The following is a 26781-nucleotide window of genomic DNA, read 5'->3' on the forward strand; positions in this document are numbered from 1 at the left end:
CCAGCGTAGGGCAACAAAGATGATTAAGGGAGTGGAGCATCTCCCTTATGAAGAAAAGCTGAGGGAGCTGGGGCTCTTTAGTTTGGAGAAGAGGAGACTGAGGGGTGACCTTAATAATGTTTATAAATATATAAAGGCTGAGTGCCACGAGGATGGAGTCTGGCTCTTCTCAGTGGCAAACAATGATAGGACAAGGGGCAATGGGATCAAGCTGGAACACAAGAGGTTCCACTTAAATTTGAGAAAGAACTTCTTCTCAGTGAGGGTAACAGAGCACTGGAACAGGCTACCCAGGGGGGTTGTGGAGTCTCCTTCCCTGGAGACATTCAAAGCCCGCCTGGACACATTCCTGTGCGACCTCACCTAGGTGTTCCTGCTCCAACAGGGGGATTGGTCTAGGTGATCTTTTGAGGTCCCTTCCAATTCCAAACATACTGTGATACTGTGATACTGTGATCATACAGGTTGCCATCCAGAGCTCATAAAAGGTTTTATAAAGTCTTATATTCTGCAGAATACACAGTCACACAGAAAATCAGTTACAAAAATGAAGGAAAAAAAAAAAACCTAGGGCTTTTGTTTCATGCTTACTGACTGGCCCAGAAGATTTTTAGTTTCAAAGGAAAAGATAAATATCAGAAAAACTAGCATCATCGTGAACAGTAGCTTGGAAAAATTTAAACACTGAGGAACAAAGCAGTTAGTTACTGTAATGGGAGAAAAAAGAAAGGTTGCATAAATTTGGTCTCATAATTTCCATCTTTGTATGATTTTAGGAACGTGGAAAATGCTGCCTCTGTATCAATGTGTGATTAATTTACATAAGCATTCTGCTTGTGACAGTTTTTAATGTCAGAGGATAATAAGAGATAACAAGTCATGTTCATGCATGTTTGCAAAGAAAAATTACAAAATGCTTTGCCTACAGCAGTGCCTTCCCTAACAATCAGGACTTTGTCTGCAGCCAAGTAAATACCATTTTTGCTATTGCAAGTGAAAGGCTGAAGGATTTGCACCGGCTTAACAGGGCAGGGTCTCAGCACTTGTCTGGCTTACATTGGCTTAAGCTGATTTTGCCTTATGTTAGTGGTGATAGCAATTAACTAGTGGTCAGGTTGGGTTTAGGTTAGCTTTAGTTTTTTTGTGACTGTGTTATCTGTTATCCTAGAACAAAATAGCAGGTACAATAATCAAAAATGGGATAGTACCAGAGGTGCCAGGCTATGAACACAAACCACAGTGGTCATTACAGGAGGGCAATCTTGTTACATCAGTTTAGATATAGAAGAAAGAACAGATAACTGAAAAAGTGAGAACTACTGAAGAGCAAGTTCACATTCACAGATTCCGTTAAAAGAATACATATTAATAAAATTAAAACCAGGCAGCACCCAAGACCAAGGAGGAGAGGACCTCCACCCTGGCATCAGCGTCCTCCCAGGGAAGAGCCTGGGGTGCTGATCTGTCAGTGATGGACTCCGCTGGGGATGCTGGAAGAGGGAGCAGGACACCAGAGAAAGAGGGTAGGTACTGGGAAGCCTTTTGCATGTAACTGTTTTAACTGTACTAGTGAGACTTCCCTGTACTAATTGGGACTGTGAACTGTGGTAGTACTGCAACTGGGCTAATATTAATGCTTTGTTGGATGTCGGTTAGAATGTGAATAAATGCTTAACTTCACATATGCAATGTTTTCCACTTCACCTGTAAGACCTGGAGTGTAACAATACTGTGGACAGCAGAGTAAATGATGCTTTCTCTAGGAAAGACAACTATGGATGTCTTAAGGCCCATATAAATAAAAGCTCATATTCTAGGCAGAAAAGTGATTTTATGTTTAACATGCTGACAAAAAGAATGAACTTTGTTTCCAAATTGTATGAGGCATGTCCTATGGGGCCTTGCACAAATCATCCTGCTCATCTGGGTGCTCCGGGGTCCTTTCAAGTGGACTTAATAATAATTCTTTACCTGACAGCACTGCGTGCACAGAGTATGATGAGAATATATAAACACACAGCATTTGGACTTCAAAGTGATTTTCTCATTATGAGCTTCCAGAACCTGCTTTCCTTCAGAACTCATAAAAATGCACTATAAACTAGGGTGAACAATCTTATTTGTGGCAATATTTTCCAGCAAAAACTCCTCTTGCAACGTGTAAATGCCTGAGCCTATGTGTAAAGGCATGTGGCACATGGTCTTGCACAACTCTTCCGACTTGTAGAAGCACATTTTCACCTGGCCCTGAACTGTGAGATACCAACTCAGAATATAATTACTTCATTTTAACAAGTGATCTTGTGTCAAGTGAGCAACACTAACTGTCTTGAATTATATATGGGATAATTTGGTTTCAATGGAACATGAGTCTGATGCTTTTTTCTGTCTCTGGGGAGGGATTTTTTTTGGGGGGAGGAGGGTGTTCAGGTAGGCACTGCATTAACTTGGAGCAGCTTCTTCTCTGCAAATAGGTTTAGTAATTTAGCAGTAGCAGCAGTGCTATTGCTTCTGGTATTGGCATATAGCCAACCACAACAGCACAAATTTTGTGTTAGTATTTTATTGTGTATCCTAAAGCTGCATGAAATTTCACTGGAGGATGAGCAGGTCTGTATTCAGCAACGGTAAGGGTTAAAAGAACTGCCTGGACACTCCAGGTGCTTGTCTAGACAAGCTGAAAAGAAGCAGAGGTCTGTGAGTCAAGGTTATTTAGTTTGCATTCTTTCAGTTATCTCTTTCTAGCCAACTGGAGAGAGTTTTAAGAAGCTGTCATAAATTTTGCTGCTGTTTGGCAGCAAAAACTGTAAGAAGAGTGAAAGATACTATGTCCCATTAAAATGCACATCAAGGAAAATTATTTAAGGGCAAATGAGAAGACATTTCCAAAGACTGGAATATCACCTATGAAAAATGCTGTTTCTTGCAAGAAATTTTATAAAAGTACTAGTGTAGAAAACACCCTCTTACCTCCTGGAATGCCGTCCAACTTGCTTCTTTTAAAAAAAAAAAAAAATCAGGCTTTTTTTGCTCAAGCAATCCTCATCTTTTAACCTCCTATTCTACTTGCGCTGCAGTCTAAATCCTTAATAATTGTAACCTTTCAAGTGGATTTAATCACGCTTCAGTCCTTTCTCCAGTGTAGCAGGTCTCTGCCTTTTTGTAGCCTGGCCTCATGTTAGAGGGTGTAGTCTTGGGTTCTTGTTTTGTAAAGGAGAAGATAGTGTTGTGCCAACCAGGATTTACTTTTTTCCCCTATGCTACAATCCCATGTTCCAATTCTTCCTTAAAACTTATTCGCTATTTCTTAATACTCTCTTCTAATCGCTTAAGACAAATAAAGCAATGTTGACTTTGAATGGGTCACTAACAAATTACAAATAAATTTAAAACTGTTTTGTGAGCTTCTTAATACGTCTGAGTTGGAATAGTAAGTACATTTTGCAGATAAGTGGGTAAGACTTGAAAATAGTATACAATATAGTAAAGATTATCAGACCCAAAACTAGACAGATCTTTGCATTAAAAAAAAAAAATATAATAAAAATCAAAGCATTCAAAATCCATATTGTTTGCTGGCACTTGGGCTGCATCTTCTCAGCAGTGAGAAAGATTTTTTTAAGACTGCAGTTCTTCCACTACATTATTTTTTTCTTTTTTATTTGATGTTCTCTGTGTCTCCAAGGCAAAAACTCACTACATTTCTCTAGTGATCGTGAGGCTGTTTTAATTTTCATATGTTTCTATGAAACTAATCCTCGCTTTCTGAAATTTCTTAGCATTGATTGCTAAATATATGAGCTTTCCTCTTTGGGATCTTAAAAAGCATTAAGATTCAAAGAAGCTTCTTTCTTTCGTTCTATACCACTTCTGTTGCTCTGGCATCAAAATATACTGGTTAAATCTTCCTGAATTATTCAAAATGAAATCTAGATAATTTGGTTTTGATTTGCTTTAATAAAAACAAATTTGCATACTCTTTATCCTCTTAGATGGAAAAAAAAAAAAAAAAGAAAAAAAAGACTAAAAATCAAAGAGGTATTTTACCATGACACATATGTCTCTACGAGGCTTCTCTGGTAAATTATTTTTAGCAATTAATTGTGCCTGATGTTTCCTTTCTTTAATGGATTGTCACATGAAACAACAGTTTAAATTTGAATGCATCAGAGCAAAGTTTGTAGGATATTGAAGAGACAGAGCTGACCTCCAGCTGGACCAGTTGAGATGCAAATATGGCTACTTGCAGCCAAACAGAAATAGACTTACCTACATCAGCTTCAACATGGAAGTTGGGAGTTTGGCACAGACAACACAAGATTTTTAATCTTCATGCAAGCAGCATCCAGTAAGATGAACTCCATCTGTATGATACAAACTGAAACACAGATATAAATAATAAAAGGTGGAAATTTTCCTGCTGGCTTGTTGGTGGCAGTGTAAATAGCTGTCAGCAACCACACAGACAAGGAAGAGTTTGAGTAAATATGGTCTGTTCCAGATTGTGCACCAAGATCCAGCAGATGCCTTCTGCTTTCCTGCTCCTGGTACCAGCTTTTCTGGCCGAGGCTTGTGGTGGACTGTCCCAGGCCACTCAAACCAGATTCATCCCCAAGGCTCAAATTCTGGAGCAGACCCAAATTCATCTGCTCTGATGTTCAGTGCTCCCTGTGCTCCTGATGCTCGCCGGGTGGGTGCACAGCCAAGGTTCCTGCACAGTCACTTGTCATCTCTTTGTGCTTATTTATCCTTTGTCACTTGCCCTGCTCATGCTACAAGGGAGGCTTGTACTCAGGTCTCAAACCTTTACCTGACAATCCAACAAAAGTGCACTGCGGCCCAGGTATTTGTCACTATAACCAGAAGGTTTGGGAAGCCACAGCCAGGGAGGTGGCAGGGCAGGACTGCTGCCGTCCACCCAGGTATTTTTGCCAAGGACAAGAAGTGGGGAGCCTGAAGTCAGCCGTAAAAGTGGCTTTTGTGGAGATTTTTCATGCCTGGGTACACCACAGGCACCTGTCTGTATGGACAGGAATTAGACAGATTGACACTTTGTAGAAACCATCCTAGACAGGGCTGACAACAAAAATGTCCTCGCAAGGCAAAGCACCTTATAGCAAGGTACCAGCAATCCACTTAATTCTTAGCATTCACTAAAAAATGGTTTTGTTTCATGCTTCACACATTCCTTCCAGTGCCTGTATCTTCTTCATGCTCTTGGCCAGGGCACAGCCATGAGTCCATAAGCCTCTTGTTTAAAGTGATGCTGTGATGGTTTACTTCTCAGGATGTTCTTTTTTGTTCTCTTTTTTGTTTGCAAGTTTTTTCTTCTGCAAAGTCAAAACTGCTTTATTGGTTGCTGTCAACACTTTGCAATAAATGTATGGTCCCAAACATAAAGACAGGTGTTCATGAAAACAATGAGGTGTTAATTAAGTTACATTATGTGAGATGAAGAGGTGCTAATAGTAGAGCATTTTCAACTGGAGTGATTTCCATTTCTTGGCATTGCAGCTACAAGCAACTCATAAATGACATGAATATACTGTGGTGTTTTACACAGTGATGCACTCACTATACCACCCTGACAAGGCACTGCAATGAATCTGCCTTCTTGGAGAAGTTTTTGCTTCTCCAAAACTCCATTTGCAGCTTGCCTGAGAGAAGCAGCATTTTCTGTACCTGGGGAAATGCCATGATGAGCTGTTTTTGCTCCAGAAGGTGCTGGTCTGTTATGATCCCATTGCCATCTCTTATTGGAGATAGCACTATAAACAGAGAGAGAATAGTATAGATAAAATTATGTGTCTTTTGATGCTGGGAAACTTAAGTTGTGCAGCATTGAATAGGCCTCCAGTGCATGTGCAGCGCACCGTGCAGACCCCATTCATAGAAGTGGTTACCTCATTTTGGTCATCCAAGCTATTGTAGGATTTTCTTGCACAAAAACAACTCCATTCATCATTTCTACTGCCAAACAGGAAGGATGTTCACATGAGAACTTATTGCTGCATTTCTAGATAAGGGCAAGGCCACGCAGATGGTGTGATTGCTGGTATGGAGGGGGAGCTGCCTGCAGGCTGCTTGATTACAGCGAGCAGAGGTTGTCCTGCAGCCAAGGGATTTGTGCAGTGCAACACAGGCCCAAAGGCCATGGTGGGTGTGCAGCAGTTTAACTCATATATGGTCCACTAAAGCCTTCACCTGCAATTATCTCCTGGCCAGGATCACTGCAAGAGACTACAGGTTTCATTTAATCACAGCCATGGTCCCTTCCTCAGCTGCAATCAAGGGAGCCATGCTCCAACCACCAGACCCAGCACCGCAGGCAGGACTGTATGCACTGGCGAAGAGAACCAGAGCTCTGTGAGGCAAGTGTCTCCAAAGCCCAGGAGTCACAAAAGCTCAGGGCTTGCTGCCAAGTTTTACCAGTGCCACAAATAATTGTCTGCTTTACATTTTTGAGAAATTCCTGACAATGTGTACTGTGATTGTATAGGCACATATCCCTATGCATGCAGTCATCAAACATATCTCGGAAAGCACACTGCATCCAGCTCTGGAGTCCTCAGCACAGGAAAGACATGGACCTGTTGGAGGGGGGCCAGAGGAGGCCACAAAAATTATCAGAGGGATGAAAAACCTCTGCTGTGAGGACAGGCTGAGAGAGTTGGGGTTGTTCAGCCTGGAGAAGAGAAGGTTCTGGGGAGACCTTATTGCAGCTCTTCAGTACTTAAGCAGGGCCTGTAAGAAAAATGGGGACAGACTTTTTAGCAGGGCCTGTTGCGACAGGACAAGGGGTGATGGTTGTAAGTCGAAAGAAGGGAGATTTACACACAACTAGATATAACTAAGAAATTTTGGTAGAACACTGGCTCAGGTTGCCCAGAGAGGTGGGTAGATGCCCCATCCCTGGAGACATTCCAGGCCAGGCTGGACGGAGTTCTGAGCAACCTGATGTAGTTGAAGATGTCCCTGCTCATTGCAGAGAGGGTGGACTACATGACATTTGAAGGTCCCTTCCAACCCAAACTACTCTAAGATTCTACAGGAGACATTTAGTGGAACAGGTACTGTGGTCTGCCATACAGTGCAGTAGCTACTGCTGTTGTGAACACACAGCACAGCCGGCACTGCCACCACGAACATGCGCCACAGTGCTCACTGCAGTGACTGACATGCATCACTGCACCTCCCGTGGCCACAGGCACGGAGAGACACGCGGGCTGCGGGCACATCAGCGTGCGGCACAAACGCTGCGGTCACAGCCGCCCCTCTCCAAGGCACGCCGCCATGACGTCGTGCCATGACGTCGTGCCATGCCTATGTCCGAGACGCATGGCGTCACGCGTGCAGCAACCCCGCGAGCAGCGCAACCTCCTGCCGCCAGGCGGCGCGCTGCTCCCCCCCGCCCACTCCGTGTGTTTATTTTTACCGCGGAAATGAAAGCGGTGGTGTGATGGACACTTGAGTCGCCCAATCGGAGAGCCGCCCGCTCGAGGGGGCAGGAGGCTGTGGGAGGTGGTTTGGCGCGAGCCGCCGGAGCGGGTTCGCGTGGCGTTTTCTTACGCCGCGACTCGGCCGCTTTCTGCGCGCTGTTCCCGCCGGCCCCGGCTCCTCGCTGTTTTCACCCGCATTGCCCCCTCGCCGTACTCGCCGTGCGGTCTCCGCTGGCCCACAGGGGCACCCTAAGTAATCCTCCTGAGCTTCCCCCCCGCCGCCGAGCAGCAGCCCCAGCGCCGCTCCTCTTCCCTCAGAGCCCCGTTCGCTGAGGCTGCCCGAGCAGCCGCTCTCCCCGCCTCGGGCACCCTTTGCTTCCGTCGCCCTTCCAGCCCGGCTCCTGTCACGGCACCGATGGCCGGCGTGATCCGGCGGCTGGATGAAACGGTGGTGAACCGCATCGCGGCCGGCGAGGTCATCCAGAGGCCGGCGAACGCCATCAAGGAGATGATCGAAAACTGGTAACGAGGGTTCTGCCCCGGCGGGGAAGGGGGAGAGGCGGCTGCGGCGGGCGCTGGGCCGCAACTCGGCCTTGCTCAGGACGGGGCCGCCGCCGCTCCGGGGCAGCGCGGTCCTGTCCCCGGGCAAGTGGGAGGGGCTGGAGGCCTTGGGTGCCTTGAGGCTGCTGCCGCCGCTTCCCGGAGCTGGCGTGTGGTGAGGCGGTGGTGCTGGTAACGCGGGACGGTCAGCGTGTGTGTGGGGCCTGCGGTAGGGAGAGCGCAGCCTGCAGAAGAGAAGGTTTTGGGGAGACCTTATTGCGGCCTTTCTGTACTTAAAAGGAGCCTATAAGAAAGATGGTGACAGACTTTTTAGCAGGGCCTGTTGCAACAGGACAAGGGGTAACGGTTTTAAACTAAAGGAGGGGAGATTCAGGCTGGACATGAGGAATAAATTTTTTACAATAAGGGTGGTGAAACACTGGCATAGGTTTCACAGGGAACTGGCAGATGCCCCATCCCTGGAGACATTCAGGGCCAGGCTGGACGGGGCTCTGAGCAACCTGATCTAGTTGAAGATGTCCCTGCTCATTGCAAGGGGGTTGGACTAGATGACCTTTGAAAGTCCCAACCTAAACTACTCTGTGATTCGGTGTGGAACTCTGTTCAAAAAGCCTGTCTAAATCTGTGTTTGTTTTTTGTTGTTGTTGTTTGATAAACTTATTAATCTTTTGCTTGCATTGTCAACAATTCAGTTACTTGTTTTGAAGATAAATTTGGGATTAAAATGTGTGTCTTTTCACTAGTAAGTGTTGTGAGCAGTATCAGCCATGTGAAAGCAAGCAGCAGAATTTGCAACAGGTTTTGGTAATGAGGAGACAGTCTCTTTGTTGGGCTAGGCACCCTCTTAGTTTTTAAGTTTGTGAAAGTTCTTCATAATTGTTGTGGATGGTGATTTAGAATAATATATCACTGTGGTTACAAGAAAAAGTGAGGAGACAGTAGACATTTGTTTGAAACAGAATTAATTCCAATATGAGTGACAATTAGACTAGAAACAAATTATAACTTGTTTGGGAAAAATCAAAGTCATATAGTCTGTTATTCTCTAGAATTACTGTTCTCTTGAAAGTTTTCTTTGTTTTTGCAGTTTGGATGCAAAATCTACGAGTATCCAGGTAGTAGTTAAAGAAGGGGGTCTGAAGTTCATCCAAGTCCAAGATAATGGCTGTGGTATCAGAGTGAGTACAGTTGACAGCTCTATGCTGACATTTAATGCTACTTTTAAAAAATTATTTTGCCTTATAAATGTTTCTGTGAAAAGTGACTGTTACCTGTCCCTTTCACATAGAAAGAAGATCTGGACATTGTATGTGAGAGATTTACTACAAGCAAACTTCAAAAATTTGAAGACTTAGCTAGCATTTCCACATACGGTTTTAGGGGCGAGGTAAGCTCTTCAGCGAGGTTTTAAAAGTGTTCATTGTTTGTTACCCTGTTGTAGTGGGGTTTATATACTATCCCTTTCCCAATACTCTTTCCAGAAGGTTCTGTTTTCTGAGAGAGTCAGCTGGGTGACTATAGTTCAAAATACATTTCTGTATCTTTCAAGATCAGATGAATGCCTAGGAAGACCTATATATTGTTTTTGGGAACTGGGGCTGTGTAGCCTGGAGAAAAGGGGACTGAGGGGAGACCTTATTGCTGTCTGCAACTACCTGAAAGGAGATTGGTCTCTTCTCCCAAGTAGCAAGTGATAGGACAAGAGGAAATGGCCTCAAGTTGCACCAGGGGAGGTTTAGATTGGATATTAGGAAAAAATTCTTCACAGAAAGGGTTGTCAGGCATTGGAACAGGCTGCCCAGGGAAGTGGTGGAGTCACCATCCCTGGAGGTGTTTAAAAGGCGTTTAGATGATGTTCTTAGGGACATGGTTTAGTGCTAGAGTTAGGTTATGGTTGGACTTGATGATCCTGAGGGTCTCTTCCAACCAAAATGATTCTATCATTCTATGTATTTATTTTTTTTAAAGTAAGACAAGGCCTGTCTTCTCAAAAGTTGCTTCAGGAACCTACAGGTAAAGACAATGGAAGATTTGAGTGGAACATGAATCTTTGGTGACAGATATTTGTCTGAATACCATACTCAAAATTAATTGTTTGAAATGCACGTTTGTCCTCCTTTGCTTTTGCTGTTAGTCAAATCTAGTATCTCTGACCCCTCGAATATACCAGTTCTCCAGACTGTCATAGCTTATATTTAAACTTGTCTGAAAGAACAGCCCAGGATGAGTTCTGCTTTCCCCTCCAGATGGACAACAAGATATTTAAGTATGTTGCCTGTGCTCAGATATATAGATCCTCACATGCACCGGAGAGTGGACTGACGGAGTCCCCTCTTCACACACTTTCAGTGTAATAGCTCCACAGCCAGTGGAGTCTGGTCCTGAGGCTGGTTTCAGCAGGCTGTGTAGACATGTCCATTGAGTTTTCTGAGAAAACCATTGTAACCTAACTTCGTGATACTGCCTATAGTCAGGAGAAGAACTTGAGCAGGGATGAGAAAGTAATGGTTAAAACCTTCCAGCTGTATTTCTTAACATAGAAGAAAGAAAAGGGCACAACTGTAATAACTTTGCAGATTTCTGATGTTACATGGTTAGTGGCTTGCATTGTCAGAGATAACGAACTGTTAGAAAAGCCAAAAGAAGCTCCTGGCTAAAAGTCAGTGTTACAGGTACTAAAACATGTTAAAGCTTTCCTGGCCTGCCATTTTCTTGTAAGTGTTTTTATTAATTAACTTGCAAGTGGTGTATCAAAATTTAGTGATGCTGTTTAAAGTGTGGACACTCCTCAATGGTCTCCAGAGCAAAGTTTACACATGTGCTCTCTCTTTCTCTAGGCATTGGCCAGCATCAGTCATGTTGCCCATGTTACTGTCACAACTAAAACAGCTGATGCAAAGTGTGCATACAGGTATGCTACCTATTATCCAAGTGACTTCTGCCACATGTGATAATGAATAGATGCATTTAATTATCTTTTCAGTACTTTTATTAAAGAGGAGGGTGGTGTAAGGAATTATGTGTTTCTAGGGTAGCTACAAAAAAGACCCAGAATTTGAGGGAACATTTTAAAGGTAAGCTTTAGCTAAACAATATGTTTTAGAAGATTGTGTGTATATGGGGCTACTTCAGCAGCCAATGTAGGGTAAGCTTTTGCCTCTTTTTTTTTTTTTTTTTTTTTTTCCCCTCCATTTCAGGATAAAATTATGTATATACACAGTCAATATGTCTTGCAAATTTCATAAGTCTCTGAACACACGAACCTACAGCTTTGGTTGGTTTTGTGTGGTGCCTAATCCTATTCAGAAAAGGTTTTGAATATTTTTCTGCAAACTTAATCTGAATATAAGCAAACCTATCAATTAACTTCTCAATTACTTTTAAGAAAAATAAGGAAAAAAAAAGAGCTTTTCATCTTGTTTTTTTCAAAAGATTGTGTAGCTATGGTTTCTTGCATTAAGTATGTAGGGCATGTGAGAGGCCAAAATGTATGGCCTGTGAAATTATGCATCTGTAGAACTTGCTGAAAGGCCTATGTGTGACAGAAATATTTTCTGCTAAAAATGCTGTTACAAGTGAAAAGGAAATGTATCTATATGTAAATTCAATAATTTCTTATTAGTATAACTGAAGTGTAAAGTCTAGTGGAAGAATTATTGCTAGTCCAGGTCTAGTCACTGAAGAAAGATAGAATACGATAATTCTGCCGTTACTAGAAAAGTCTCGGTAATGGAATTTCAAAACACATCCCGTTTTCTGCCACATTTTTTCTGCTGTTATTCCCACTCTCCCACTGGTTCTACAGTCAGTGAAGACAGTTTTCCTCTAGCAGAAGGGAGGGAGTTGCAGCCAATTGTCTGTATCCCAAGTTCTTTGCTGGGAGGAGAGTGATGATGATGGGGTTTCTTTTGTTTTCTCCCTTTGGCTGTTGTCTTCTGTCCCCAACTCCCCAATCCAGATGTCTTACAACTTATTGTTTTCTGCTTAGAGCTGTATACAGTGATGGAAAAATTAAAGGCCCTCCGAAACCCTGTGCTGGAAACCAAGGAACTCAGATCACAGTAGGTTTTTGTGCGTGTTCTCTCTTGCCCCTCTTCTGCTCCCTGGTTGTTACGCTTGTACCACTTACTGGTACATGTTACATTGTAAGGTGTATGATAGTATCACCTTGTAGAATGTTTTCGAAATTATATTCTTTTGTTTGGTTTTTTTGCTATGTCTTTTTCCCCAAAGACAGGTAAATATCAGAAGATCCTCTTTTTCTCTTCTGAGGATGGCATAGTCATACACTATCAGAAATATTTCATAACCCTCCTGGACTGCTGAAGGCCTAAATGGACATTTAGGGCTGCAAGAAGCTCAGAATAGTAGTAGCAGGGTGGTTTATGTTTACAAGCCAGAGTGGGACAATGAGCGCTGACATAGACTGCAGGCCTGCTGTCTTTCAGTCATATTTTTCATATACCAAGATTTGAATGTGGGTTGGAATTGGGATTGTGATGAATAAAGAGCACAAAATGGGAAGGAGTGTGCACTTTGCACAGTGTAGGGTGAAAGGGGAAGCTTGGCCTGAAAGTCTGCAGCTGTGTGTTTGTCTTGCAGCAGGAGTATACACCCAGAAAGCTTCACATGTCAATATTTAGGATAATGTATTGTCAAAAAGAAGCTGGACTTTAAATTTCTGCCTTTCTTACTATAGCAGAAAAAAATAAATCGCATATTGTTTAAATAAACAGTGAAAATGAACAATTTAAGCTGCTGGTTTAATGACGTTAATGGCCTTGACTGAAGCAACTGTTTTAACATTTATTTGCATTTCATCAAAACACAGTGTAATCAGGGAATCCATTGTCATCTGCAATGGAAAAGTGAGTTGTATGTTATTGTTATTGGTGAAAATCTGATATACCAAAATATTTGAAAACATACGTTTCTTTGGATTTGCATTTTGTTAGGTGAAGCTAAGCAGGTAAGAAGTAAACTGAATGTTGATTCTTCCTAAACTAAAATGTTTTCAGAAAATTTTTTATTATCTATTAAAAGGATGGATTGAGATGGATTATATAGTGAGAGAAGATTTTTTAAATTACTTTTAATTGTGATCTTTTTCTCTGTAGGTCGAAGATCTGTTTTACAATGTAAATACAAGGAGGAAAGCTTTAAAAAATCCAAATGAAGAATATGCAAAAATAGTAGAAGTTGTTAGCAGGTAAACCAAAATAGGAGGCTCCATTTGTTTTTTGGGGTTTTTTTGCTGCCATTGAGAGTACTGTGATTTTTTAGACCGACTGGCATATATGTGTGTATGTGTTGTCATTTTTTTGTTGTTGTTGTTTTTGAGACTTTTTTTAACTGTCTGTTAGTATATGGTGTAATATAACAGTCCAGTTGGATACAGAAAATCCAGTGGAGAAACACCGTATTCAGTCTATGACTGGATTCCAGCAAACAAATGGTGATAGACCTGACCAAGTCAACTCTCAGTGAACTTGGACTGAATAGAATCCAAGTAAAAACTGTACAAGGGTATTGAGATTTGGCTGAATATGAAAGAGCTGAATGGCAGTTCCACGTCCTGAAAAACAAAACTAGTATAACTTCAATTACCAGATGTTCTCTTCCTTGGTCCCTTTGTTAGATCTTTCGCCATATGTGAAGGCTTTGCAAGCAGGATCTACACAATTTAGCCAAAATAGCTGCTTTATGCTTTCAGTAAACACAAAAGCCAGCAGAGAGCAGCAAGACTGTATGTGAAGCGTTAGTCTGCTCCCCGAATGAGCTACTTCGGAGTGCTTAGTGGCCAGGCAGATTGCAGCTGGGAGCAAAGGGTCAGGTCCTGCTGCTCTGTGGAACAGGCTGATCTCAGGTCTTGCTGAGTTACCAGCTTCCAACTTGTTGGGTGCTTTTTCCATTAGGATTTTACTTTTTTTTTTCCCCCTCTTGAATTATTGAGTTACTAAGTGTCCCAGTGACAACAGTTTAACCTCTGTCTGCACTTTTATGTTTCTCATCTTACAAGGTTCTACTGTATGGTCTTTCTCACAACTTAGCAAGTTCCCTAGAAGTTTGAGCCAGGGTTAGGCAGCTGTAGGGTGTTAGAACTTGGCCCTGGGGTCTCAGACAGCGGAACCATCTGGATAGGGGAAGTTGAAGGTTGAGACAGCAATTTTTCAGATCTTTCTCTATAGTACTTGCTTCCCCAAAAATAAGACCTACCCCAAAAATAAGCCCTAGCATGATTTTTCAGGATTTTTGAGGATGCTCAAAGTAAAAGCCCTACTCCAAAAATCAGCCCTAGTCACAGTTTATAAAAAAAGTAAGTAGCGTACAGGCAGCTATACATGTAAAAAAGTAAGCATCTTTTGGAGCAAAAATTAATATAAGACCCTGTCTTATTTTCAGAGAGAGAGGGTAGTTGAGACTTGATGCTGTTAAACTGAGGAAGTTTTCCTGTGCTTCAAGTTAAACCTGTGCAATGAAACTGAACTAACCAGGTCTATAGAAGCTGATCAGGGTTTTTTTTGAGAAATAAGCTAAGCTGATCCTTGAATTTCATATTGTTACAGGTCACTTATAAATAAAAAACATTTATGTGTATAGCTGTTTAATCTACAAAAGCTCAGTTTGGCTCAAATCACCTTACTGTGTAACAGGAAAGGAAATTGTTTGCCCCTATTGCTAGCTGCTTTTCAGCATTCAGGGAAAGCAACCTTTCACATACTGCAGTCTTATGGTTATGTATTTTTTTTAGGTATGCCATCCATAACTCAGGCATCAGCTTTTCAGTTAAAAAGGTAATGCAAATAAGTTTTTTATAACTTCACTGTGTGTCTCTATATATTTGTGCATGTATACACACACACACACACACACACATAAATAATGTGGATATATGAAATGCCAGAAAATTTGCACTGCATCTTTTGCAATGGGAAAAGTGTACAGAGCCTTCCCCTGTACTGAAATGCTGACAGGTATGTTGATGCAATTTGGATAGAAAACATATTAGTTAAAAGTAAACAAGACAAAAACGTATTTGTTTGGAGTTTTGAGTTTTCTATGTGGTGGATGTGTTATTTTGTTTCAGCTGCTTTTGAGAGTCCCATTGTTAATAACTGTGTGAAAGAGGATGGGATGAGCACCTTCATCCTTTGGCGTTCTTGATTATATTTACTGAACTCTTTTTGTTCCTCACTTTCACAGATGGAGTCACTGGCTGAATGGGTCTGATGTGATCTAGCAAGTCTTTTAATCCTGTGCCATTTACCATCTATTGTTTTTCTGAACACAAATAAGAAAATAATACTACAGGACATTATAAGTCTCATGCCTTTGTGTTAGAGATGTGTTTATTAAGTTTAATATATTTTTAAAACTTCAACCAGAACTGTGAATTGATCATACTCATTTCTGCTCTCTTTAGCAAGGTGATACCATGTCAGATGTTAGAACGTTGACAAATGCCTCAACAGTGGACAACATCAGGTCCATCTTTGGAAATGCTGTTAGCAGGTATGTTGATGTTAACTTTCCTTTTGACGACAAGTTTTCTAGTAAATCTCTTTCTCTTTTAAAGAACATGGACTGTGCTAACTTTCCCTGCTTCCTTCAACACGAAATACAGAGAACAGGGAGTGTTGCAGTTACAGTTCACATTCCTCCATTCACATTGCAGTTACGCATTCCTTGTCTTGTAGAATGTGTGACACTTTTTTTCCTAGTATATTGAAGAGGGAAGTTGCAAAGTTGTTCCTTTAATGCACTAAAAGGGAACCACTTGTTTGTAACTTTCATTTAAAAAGAGCAAGCTGTACTTTTGTTCTCTACAAGTTCCTAGACCATGAAAATATGACCACTTCTTACATAGTCTGCTATTGAATAAATTTTGAAGTCTCCTCAAATTTGTTTTTCTGAAATCTTATTGTTTAATATTTTGACAAAAGCTAAATTAGCTGAGACTGAGTAAGCCAGGCAGAAAAGTTTAAAACAAATGAAACCAATCATCTTTTAAAAATGTATGTGCCAACTTAGGAAAAATTCTCTCTTTATAAGACATTCAGCTGTAAATAATTAATCAAATGGACTTCTGGAAAGGATTTGTCCCATTGGGTGTTGATTCATTTACTGAAGTCACACTTCACATGTACGGAATGTAACTTTTAATACAAGGAAACACCTTTATGAAACAGCAAACTAGAGATGCTTTTTGATGATAAGGTTTGCAGTGTTGTTTGTATTTATTTGTTGTGCATTTTTTTTGTTATTGCTAATATTTGTTTGATACAATTTTTCTTTTGTACAGTTCCGAATAAATTGTTCACTTCAGCTTAAATGTTTTGATAAGATGTTTTGAAAGGTGGTGTTTGATCTAGCTTTTATTGTAACTTAAAAAATGAACACAAATAAAAATGGCATTCAGTATATATTTGGCTTGAATTGGAAATAAGTAGCCCATAAGCCTTTTATATACTAACTTTAGAAGCTAACATCATGGCTTGCTACCGAAGTGGATTTCCTTGACTAATGAATTATGAAAATTATAAATATTAGCCTAGTGAAAGTGGACAAAATTGTTCAAGAAAATAAATGTTTTTCCCTGGCTCCTGATAACTTTGAGGTGTCCTTGTCTATCACTGTCAATGGCTTAAACAGTGAAGTGCATATTAGAACTATCAATAAATGGTTATAATATTATGGATACTGTGATATATGAATGTGTTAAAAAGATACTGTTGATAGTTTTACAGACTCCAATCATAGCGTGTCACTATTTTACATTTACTTAGAAAAAAGAAACAATGCAGTTCAGGTTAAATCATTTTTGTGACTCAGCAATGAATGTTTGAACTCTCTGATAATTCTAATGTTTTCATGAACTGGGATATAAATAGAATATAGAACAGTTGCTACTTGTGGGTACTGTTTGAAATTTGCATCAACAGAAAAAGTCAGTTTGTGTTTGTTTCTTTAAATAGGGAACTGATAGAAGTGGGCTGTGAAGATGCAAGTCTGGCCTTTAAAATGAAAGGCTACATCACAAATGCAAACTACTCTGTGAAGAAATGTATATTTTTACTCTTCATAAACCGTAAGTTTAAAAAAAAAAGCAGTATGTTGTACAGTCATATGTTGCTTACATAATCAGAAGATAAAAACTTTATGAATAACTATAAAATGCATGAGCATTCTTAAAAACACTGAAGAATAAGTATTACAGTTAATTGTAGAGCTTAAGGTGTTTTTCTGTTTGTAATGTGCATCGGGTTTTGTATTCTGAATAGTGAAAGCAGCTAAGAAAGGCCTAAAGGCCTAAGAAAGTTAAACTTGCAGAGTATCAAGGTTATAATTGTGTTCTGCAACTTATACAGAGTGGTCTCTCCATTGTGTAGCAACACAGACATAGGATGCAACAAACCTTGACTGTATGAAATAATGAAAAGGTAGTCTAGTTATTTCAGTATTTGAGGGAAAAGAAATACTTCTAAGTATAAAACATACTAAGAAGATATTGCATTTTCCTGGTTTTATATGAAGAATAAATAGGTCTTGGGAAAAATTATTATAATGGTTGCCCTGTGATGAAGTTGTTCTGAAGGAATAATTGGACACTGTGCAGTGTATTTCAGTGGGGCTCTTTGAAAACAGCATTTTGTTCTGTGTTTCAGATCGATTGGTTGAGTCAGCCGCTTTGCGGAAAGCCATAGAAACTGTGTATGCTGCTTATTTGCCAAAAAGTACGCATCCATTCCTATACTTAAGGTAAAGCAATGGGAAGAAGTAGCCTTTTAAAACTATCATGTAGGATGTGGTATAGCTAGGGTGAGTAAGTTTAGAAGGGCATTTGTGTTCCTGATAGTAGTGTTAAGCATTGCACTGAGGTACCTAATTGCCAGACAGGAGATAATTAAATCACATTAAAGGAATCTTAAGAAGATGGGCTTATTTTCAGAAACAGTGAGTGTCTGTAATTTCAGCTTAAGTCCTTTCATATTATGGATGCTCTTCTCTTAGGAAAATGTGTTACAGTAGGAATACAGCAGAGCATTTAGGACCAGTCAGATCATTTATTACAAACTCATTAATGTTTTACCTTGCTACGATTTACATTTGTATTTTCAACAGTTACTGGTTTTGGTATGCTAATGCAGGAAAAAGTGAATTGCATATTTTTTACAAGAAATAAATAAATTTTTAGGGTAAAGTAATAGCTGAAATTTAACAGAAACTGTTCTCCAAATTTTAAAGGACATAGAAAGGAAAACCTGGCTTTGTAATTGCTAAGCAGTTGAATGTTGCTATTCACCAATGAAACTTAGTGATATCCAGTGCTTTCTAACAATAAAGTTCTTGCATTGTAGCATTTAATTGAATTCCTGCTTGGGATTACAATGACAAAGCATCAAAAGTCATTAACTCATGAGATGCTGCAAGTAAAAGATACTTCTAAAAACTGTTTTGTAGTTGTACAATGGGGAGTTTGGTTTAAGCTTACCTCTGTAAGCAGATTTTGGTGTAACTTTAGGAGGTTTCAGAACTATTTTGGCTTCTCTGCATGGAGTAATGGCCCCAGTACTGAACCAATTTGTGCATTCTCTGCCATCCATGGGAAATTTTAGGTTAATTTATTTTGAAATGTTTTTCAGCCTGGAAATAGCCCCCCAAAATGTAGACGTGAATGTGCACCCTACAAAACATGAGGTCCATTTCCTTCATGAAGACAGTATTCTAGAGCATGTGCAACGACATGTAGAGAACAAGTTACTGGGCTCTAATTCTTCAAGGATGTACTTCACTCAGGTGAGAATACACATTTCAAGTGACCACAGCTCTGCACTGTTTTAACTGTTGTGGATATGTTTACTCAGTTCAGTAGTATAATTTATGTAGTGATGAATAGTCATCAGTGTTGTACTGGTGGCTTGAGATCTTCTGTTTCAGGGAAGAGATTGCCATAATATACCCATGTTAATGTGCCAGTTTTGCTGGATTTAAAAGTATTTTATGTACCTTTCTGTCAAGCATCTTTTCGGTCTTTTATTTGACAAGGTATATTAGCCTTCAGGTGTGGTAAATTGTTTTTATTCTGCCTTTGTTTATGTGAAATGTGGCTTAGGAAATTGATTGTTCTGTGTATTTGACAATATGTTTTATTTGATCTAAATTAAAAAAAATCAGAAAAAAAATGTCCTAATCTCTCTTTATATAGAGCATAGTATAAGAATTGTATAAAAAAAAAAAAATTCTATGTGGTTTTTTTTAAGTTAAAGATTTTCTCTGAGACAAGGGCATGCTAGCTGATGATTTCCCTAACTGCCAAGATGATGACATCTGTGCTACATATATAGTGAGTTCATAACTGGCAGCCTGTTTAAGCAGCTGACACTGCGTTTGCAGGGCTTGGCAGTTACTTACTTCTAAGCAGTAAGATGCTGTAAGAAATGCAGCTGATCTTTGTGGTGGGGTTTTTTTATTGTTGTTGAATCTTTTCTCTTTACTTTCCCATATCTGAACAAAGACATTGCTTCCGGGGGCCGACTGTTCTTCAAGCGAGGTTGTGAAATCAGCAGCAAACTCTTCTGCGGTCACCAAAGGAACGAGCGACAAAGTTTACGCGCATCAGATGGTCCGCACCGATTCCCGAGAGCAGAAATTGGATGCTTTTCTTCAGCCAGTGAACAACCCCCTAAGTACAGGCCCCACTGAAGGGACGACGGAGGTGAACGCGCAACCTCCGGAGGGTGTGGACAGGCCACAGGATGCTGAAATGGAAGATGTCAGTGATGTAGTTGAAGTGGCTGATGTTCAGGACACAGTGGTGCCTGGGGGGCTGAGTGAGAGTGGACACTTGTCTCCCGAGACAGTGCCTCCTCGGTAAGTCTCATCTGTCCATGCAAGGCTACCTGTTTATGTCATGGCCCTGAAACTGAAGATTTTTCTGATCTCTTCACACTTTTGCTTTTTCATAAAAAAAAAGAAGTTTCCTGGAATAACGTTCCATGGCATTTTAATGAGAAATTTAACTTCATCTGTGAACTGTAAACTACATAACTCATGATAAATTTTGTAACTGGAATGGGATTTCCATGCATACAGGAAGGCAGGAAACAGTATAAATAACAACATTAACTTTACTTTAGGGAGATCATACTGGTCTGTTAAATCTGGAGGCCATCCTTTTGTGAGGGGATAGAAAGAATCTACATCACTGAATTTTGCAGACATTACCCTAGTAAAGATAAAAGCGCTGTAATCTTTCTATAGCTCCTGCAGGAGCTGTTACAAGAAACTAAAGTCTTCTGAGGGAATCTAATACCCCACCAGTATTACAGAAAAACTATAATTAAAAAAAAATTGGAAATACCAACATTTTTGTGTCCTTTAGAGCCCGATTATCCTGGTGCTTAAACAACAGATGTCTGATATGATTGGTATTAGACACTCATAAATTCTCTATGAACTATCTTTTCCTAGCAAATGATGCCTCAGAAGTAAAAGAAAACAGTCTTTCTTTCTTTCTTTCTGGGAAGCTTTGGGAAATTTTTTGCATTTCGTGTGGTAACATACAGCATGTGAATTGAACATCCCATCTGTTTCATGTGTGTTTTGCCAAAACTATAGGAGAATTGAACATCATTCATTGTGTTTCGGTATTGCAGAAAGAGACCACGGAAAGATGCGGACGTAGAAATGGAGGAAGATGATGCAAGAAAGGACATGACAGCTGCCTGCACCCCTAAAAGAAGAATTATCAACTTGACCAGTGTGTTGACTCTCCAGGAGGAAATTAGTAACCAGGCACATGCAAGTAAACAAGGCTTTTGCTTCTCAAGATTATTGTTATTCCACCAACTAAACATGATTTGTTTGAGCTGCTGAGGAAAAAAGTATTTAAAAGGTGGCCCAGTCAGCTCACTGTGCTGCTAAGTCAGCTTTTACTAAAACCACTTGTTGAATGTCAAGGGCCAGTCTTCGAACAGGGAGCTGCCTCACTGAGCCACACTGCAGGACTGCTTGAAACTTTAGTGTACCTTGTTAGGTGATAAACATTTTGTGCATTCTAAATAGCTTGCAAACCTTAACTTGCATCATAACACTGTAAAATCACAGCTTGAAAAGCAAAGTTATTTTGTGATTTTCAAACAGAGGTGGCAGCTAAAATATGGTCATTAAAAAAAATTGCTTAGCTGTATTATTGTGAAGTAGACTGGGACAGGCTTGATAATCGTTTTTATTCACTGCTTTTGCTTTTCATTTTCATTTGTATCTGTCCCACTTCTATGAAACGATTGGTGAAATATTATTCTCTCGTCTGTTAAGAGTTATTTTGGAAAAAGGTAAAGGGTTTGCAATTCTTCTTAGAGTTGTTTCCCTCTTAGCTCCTTCAGTTGCCATCAGGGTCATACTGAGTCACATAACCCAATTAGTCTAAAGGTTGGGAATCTTGTGTTCTGGGTTTTTTGTTGAATTTATTTTCATTTTTCTGGTAGTAAGAATTGGGGAAATAAATTCTTGATCTTTAGAAAGCTTGTACTTACACTTCACTTGTGCTCCAGAAAAATGTTTTTAATTAGGATGGTAATTCTGAGCTGGTAATTCCATATCTGACTGTTCCTGTTTGAATACCAAAATCCAACAGTTGTCCCTGAGCCATAAAATGTCAAAAAAAAGTGTCAAAATACGTGGTAGAACTTGTGCAGCTGCTTGAGGATGTGTTTTATCTTCACATGTGTAAGAAATACCTACAAGAGACCTTTGCAAGAAAGAAAGGCTCGTAACATTGTGTTCCTTTGGAAAAAGGTAACAATGGAATTTGGGTAGTGAGCATGGTACTTTGTACCAGCTGTGACTGCAGTGCTTATTTTGGGAGAAAAAATAAATTGTGGACCTATGCTATCATACTTTCAGAATTGTAGTCTGACAACATTAGACTTTGTTTGAAGTTGTTTTACAACTGCAGTTTTCTTTGAAGTCTGTCTGTGTTCCCTTATTCATCTCCTGTGGCTGCAAACTAATTTTGAAAGGTTATTAAAGGCAAACAGTTAATTTTTTAAAATTTGTATTTGTAGTTTAACTGTTATGTAACTATTCTCACTTACGCTTTAATATATGTGAGTATATGTATATGCACACACATGATTAATATTTCAAAATGTGGATAATTGCTAGTACAGGCCTACAAAAAGCAGCAGGGGGGGAGCGGTGATTGAACAGTAATCTGAGGCTTTAACACTAAAAAGACACAAAGTGCTCAACTCAATACATTAGGGCAGGGTTGCAAATAAAAATTGTATCCTTTTGTTTCTTCTCCGCCCAATCGTTGCAGGTCTTCAGGAGATGCTACATGATCATTCCTTTGTTGGCTGCGTCAGTCCTCAGTGGGCTCTGGCCCAATATCAGACCAAACTGTATCTCCTCAATACAACAAAACTCAGGTAAAGAAGCTGTTAGACTTGTTTGCAGTGGAAACAACTACTGATTACCAAGCTAATTAGAAGAAGGCAGAAAATGAAAGGGAACACAAGATCATTTTCTTGTTGCCTGTCTGGAAAGTCAAGAGGCCAAAGATTAAGCAATCAGTTCAGAACAGTGGAAACAAGTCTGGTGTGCTTGGGAGAACTTGCAGGGAATCAGTGTAATTAAAATGCCAGCTACTGTATTGCATGCTCACAGACTGGGAGAAGGGGAAAAACATTTTACATGCATCATGGTTGTCCACAACAGCAACTGGGCTACAGCACCCTGTACAAAAATGAGCAAGGAAAGGCTTCAGAAAAGTTACGTAAAATGTGTCCAGTTGCCTTAAGCTGTAGGATATGATCCTAACACAAAGTTTGTATTTTTGTACATGCATTCTTACTGGGCCAAGTGTGTTAATTTTGTAACAAATAAGAGAATACACTTAAGACTGACATGTCTTATCAGTTTCCAAGATCCTGTGCATTTCTTGCAGTGCAGCGAAGGAGTAAAGAGGTTGAAGTACAAGGTATCTGGGAATAAACTGACAGCAGCTCTATGCTGAGTGTGTAACATTTCTGCAAAAATGTGGGTGATGGCAGAAAGCAAGAAACAGATTTAATTTTAAATATCTAGATAGCATGTGTAAATCTTAAATTGTTTAGTTAAAGTAAGATTTTTGTTAATATGGATGGATATGTACATCTGATATTTCCAAGATGACCCTTACTTTCCACTCTTAATCAAGGTGACTTGGAGATAATGTGATGCTGTCAATTTAACTATTTTTCTATTTCAATTTAGCCAAGAACTCTTTTACCAGATACTTATTTATGACTTTGCAAACTTTGGAGTCTTAAGGTTGTCTGTAAGTATGATTTTACATTATATTCTAGATAAAAATATTTTTATTTATAGTAAGCCTGTCATTTCAGAAAAATGTATAGTCTTACAGGGTGTTTTTTGTCCACTAGAAGAGTGGTGTTTTGATTCTTTTACAGTAACAGAATATAGAAAACTCTGTTAGTAATTTTGTAGCTGCTGCTCTAAGTTGTCATCCTGCCTATAAGAAATAAGTTGTTGAGTGCTAGTGCTTATCCTGTAAATATCACACGTCTTTGCAGGATTGTAGACAGCACAGAATCATATCAGAAATAAATTCATACTTCTTAGACTGTTTATGATAAGCAGAACTGTTTGCTCTGCAGACCAGAAACAGTGTATTACAGTTAGTTTATATATGTGAAGGAAGAAGTTATGGATTTCCAGGGGAGTGTGGTGATCATTAACAACAGTTTTCCCTTCTCCATTTTTAGGAGCCAGCTCCTTTATATCAGCTTTCCATGCTTGCTTTAGAGAATCCTGAAAGTGGCTGGACAGAAGAAGATGGCCCAAAAGAAGGGCTTGCTGAGTACATTGTGGAGTTTCTGAAAAAGAAGAGTGAAATGTTGAAAGATTATTTTTCTCTTGAAATTGATGAGGTGACTGCTGCTATTACTTCAACAGTAAATGAACGCTGTTACATTCTACTAACAAATAACTGCAGTGGTTTGCTTGCAGTACTTACTATGGCTTGCCCCTTTCATTGAAAATGCTCAGCACTTAATGCTGCTTTTAAAAGTGGGCTACACAAATAAGTTTAATAAAATAATTTAGTCATTGCTTCTGTAACTAGAATGCAGATCTCTTATCCAACAAGGTGTGCAGCTTAACTAGGTCTCTAGCCAGGCAGGGCTACAGCATCACCGTTGCTTTCAATGTGTCTTTTTTGTGTGTGGCCTAATGAATCTGTTATTCTATACAGAACTGAACAGCTTCATCAAGGGTCATATCACCCAAGACACTTCATTCAGAGGTTCTCCCTGGAAGTGGCATCTGTGTAGTCAGTGGCTAGAGGTAGAGGGGGGAAGCTGAATTCAGGTTTCCCTGAGCTGAGTGGCTCAAATCCAGGCCTTGTAAAGTTAAACACCACCACTAACCCTCTTCCTGCAACATCTGCCTGGCATCAGGCTTTAAAAGCTTGTAACTTCAGACACCCCTAAGGCTCACTAAGTTTGGTAAGAATCAGTCTGAAAATAGGTAATGGTTTTGGTGCATTTATTGCAAGAAAGAACTTTTTTTTTCTTTTACTGAAGCAGCAGCATTGCCTTGCAGGAAGGAAACCTTACTGGGTTACCACTTCTGATAGACAACTATGTTCCACCGCTGGAAGGACTGCCTATGTTTATCCTTCGCTTGGCCACAGAGGTATATTCTCTTAATTTATTCATTCACAAATGACTTTTTCTGTTTGGGAAAGAATGAAGTGAATCAAATTAATTCATCAGAAGCTGCAAAGGAAGGGCTGGAGTTGGTTATAAGTACTGTAACGTGCTCCAGATATTTTTGCTGTGTTTACTGATGAGTTGTGCTTTGCCTCTGCATTCCTAACTCCTGCTCAAATGAGAATATATTTTTTTATTTGAAAGCTTGCATTTCTACCCTTTTGTTGTTGTTCTATGCCTTTACCGTACCAGCACAAAAATGGCCAAGACATTATTATGACTTTTTGATTTTAAGAATTTCTATCAAGTCTCTGACTGCGACCCAGATTCTATTAAGTGACCTCTCTTTCTTGTAACAGGTAAACTGGGATGAAGAAAAGGAGTGTTTTGAAAGCCTAAGTAAAGAATTAGCTATGTTCTACTCTATTAGAAAGCAATATATAATAGATGAAGCCAACCCAACAGACTCTCAGGTACAAGAATATGAAACTAGTCATGAACAAAGAACTAACACCACACAGGAAACTTCAACTATAGCCTTCTAATCTCAACTCTCCTTTCAGTGAAGTGAATCAAGTAGCTAGATTCTGGAAGACTGAGACTTATATTAAGTATTATAAGTATTAAGAGAACCTCTTGAGTATTGCAATGCATTTAATATTTCAGTGGTCCTTGGCATCTGAGTTTGGGATGTATTTTTTTAACCTCTTGAGCTATGATAAATTTCTAAAGAATAAGGATGCATATAAATTAAAAATACAGCCTGCTTGTGTCTAAGTATTAGTTTAGTCACTTAGTTAAGCCAGTCCATTCTGCAAGTAACTTCCCAGAGCTTAAAACTAACTATATAATTAACTTCTCTAATACTAGTGGAATTTGACAATCGCTCTAGTCTTACTAAATTTTCTTGAGTGTTTCCCTCTAGTACAAGAGAACTCCAGTTTGTTTGTCCTTTTATCTTTTTCTGTATTCCAGAACGAAGATTCTGACTCTGGTTCAACAACATGGAAATGGACTGTGGAACATATACTTTACAAAGCTTTTAGGACCCATCTTTTACCTCCTAAACACTTTGCAGAAGATGGCAACATTTTGCAGCTTGCTAACCTGCCTGACCTGTATAAAGTTTTTGAGAGGTGTTGAGCAAGTAGTATTTTTATAGACTGGTGGATATCTAAAAAACATTCATGCTACCTTCCATTTTACTTAGTAGAGGACTAAGTTGGAATCTTGATGGAGGAATACCAACATGACAGCAAATGGTGTATTTTTCTTCTATTGATCAAAGAATGAAAAGAACCATTTTAGCTATGTTTAAACCCAACTGACGTTCCTAAAATAAAACCTCCACTTCTCATTATTAAGCAATATGCTAAGAGAATATAACTTCCCCTGAAGAAAAAGAATTTGGTTAATTATAAAAGGAGACAGAGCTTAATTGAAATGTGAGCCCTCATTTCCCACACCTAGAAAAGAGTAGAAGTTCTTAACAGCACTCACTGTCTGTGGAGAGTAGGCTATGGACAAAACCCACACCCTTTCAGAAAGCACCTTCTTCCTTGTACTGCCCATCTTTAATGGCAGTACCATGTCCATGAGGTAAACACTGGAGTGTCACATCTTCCTGAGCCAGCCAGACCAGAGCGGGAGAAGTGGACACATGGCTCAGCCTGCACAGAGCGTAACAATGGAGCAACCCACAAAATGAAACTTGCAGTGAGCAACTGCCTTGAGCTGGATTGGACCCATATATTACTTCCTGGTGACGATGAAGCAGATCAGGACTGCTAATGGGAATCACACTTGTATAGTGAGTCTGCTGTATATGGCCACTGTTATATTATGGTTGTCTTGTGATTTCAGCATACTGTTGTATGACTTTTCTAAATGCAAATCACATGTAATGCCTAATATATTAAATTTGATATGAAACAAACATTAAAAGCTCCCTCTATGGAATATCTAAAAGAAGCTGTTTAGAGAGTATTGGAACCTGACATAAGGATCTGTGAGAAACATCAACAAATGTGCGCAGACATGCTTAAATATATGAGTGGTGGTGC

General features: G+C 39.8%; 1 protein-coding gene across 1 annotated transcript; it reads left to right on the plus strand.

Moving 5' to 3' along the window:
- The first annotated feature begins 7504 nt into the window (after window positions 1–7504).
- MLH1 (mutL homolog 1) lies at window positions 7505–26662 on the plus strand. The gene is made up of 19 exons (XM_065832119.2): window positions 7505–7961; window positions 9088–9178; window positions 9289–9387; window positions 10838–10911; window positions 11989–12061; window positions 13118–13209; window positions 14752–14794; window positions 15424–15512; window positions 16976–17088; window positions 17666–17759; window positions 18644–18797; window positions 19516–19871; window positions 20657–20805; window positions 22324–22432; window positions 23259–23322; window positions 23771–23935; window positions 24609–24701; window positions 25078–25191; window positions 25694–26662. The coding sequence occupies exons 1-19, from the start codon at window positions 7855–7857 to the stop codon at window positions 25859–25861; spliced, it is 2247 nt and encodes a 748-aa protein (XP_065688191.1). The 5' UTR covers window positions 7505–7854; the 3' UTR covers window positions 25862–26662.
- The last annotated feature ends 119 nt before the right edge of the window (window positions 26663–26781 follow it).

Source organism: Patagioenas fasciata, chromosome 2, assembly GCF_037038585.1.
Source record: "Patagioenas fasciata isolate bPatFas1 chromosome 2, bPatFas1.hap1, whole genome shotgun sequence".
NCBI lineage: Eukaryota > Metazoa > Chordata > Aves > Columbiformes > Columbidae > Patagioenas > Patagioenas fasciata.

Coding starts and splice junctions, on each gene's coding strand:
- MLH1 (XM_065832119.2), top strand. CDS start 7,855: ATGGCCGGCGTGATCCGGCGGCTGGATGAAACGGTGGTGAACCGCATC. Junction 7,962..9,087: donor AAGGAGATGATCGAAAACTG/GTAACGAGGGTT, acceptor TTGTTTTTGCAG/TTTGGATGCAAAATCTACGA. Junction 19,872..20,656: donor CCCGAGACAGTGCCTCCTCG/GTAAGTCTCATC, acceptor TCGGTATTGCAG/AAAGAGACCACGGAAAGATG.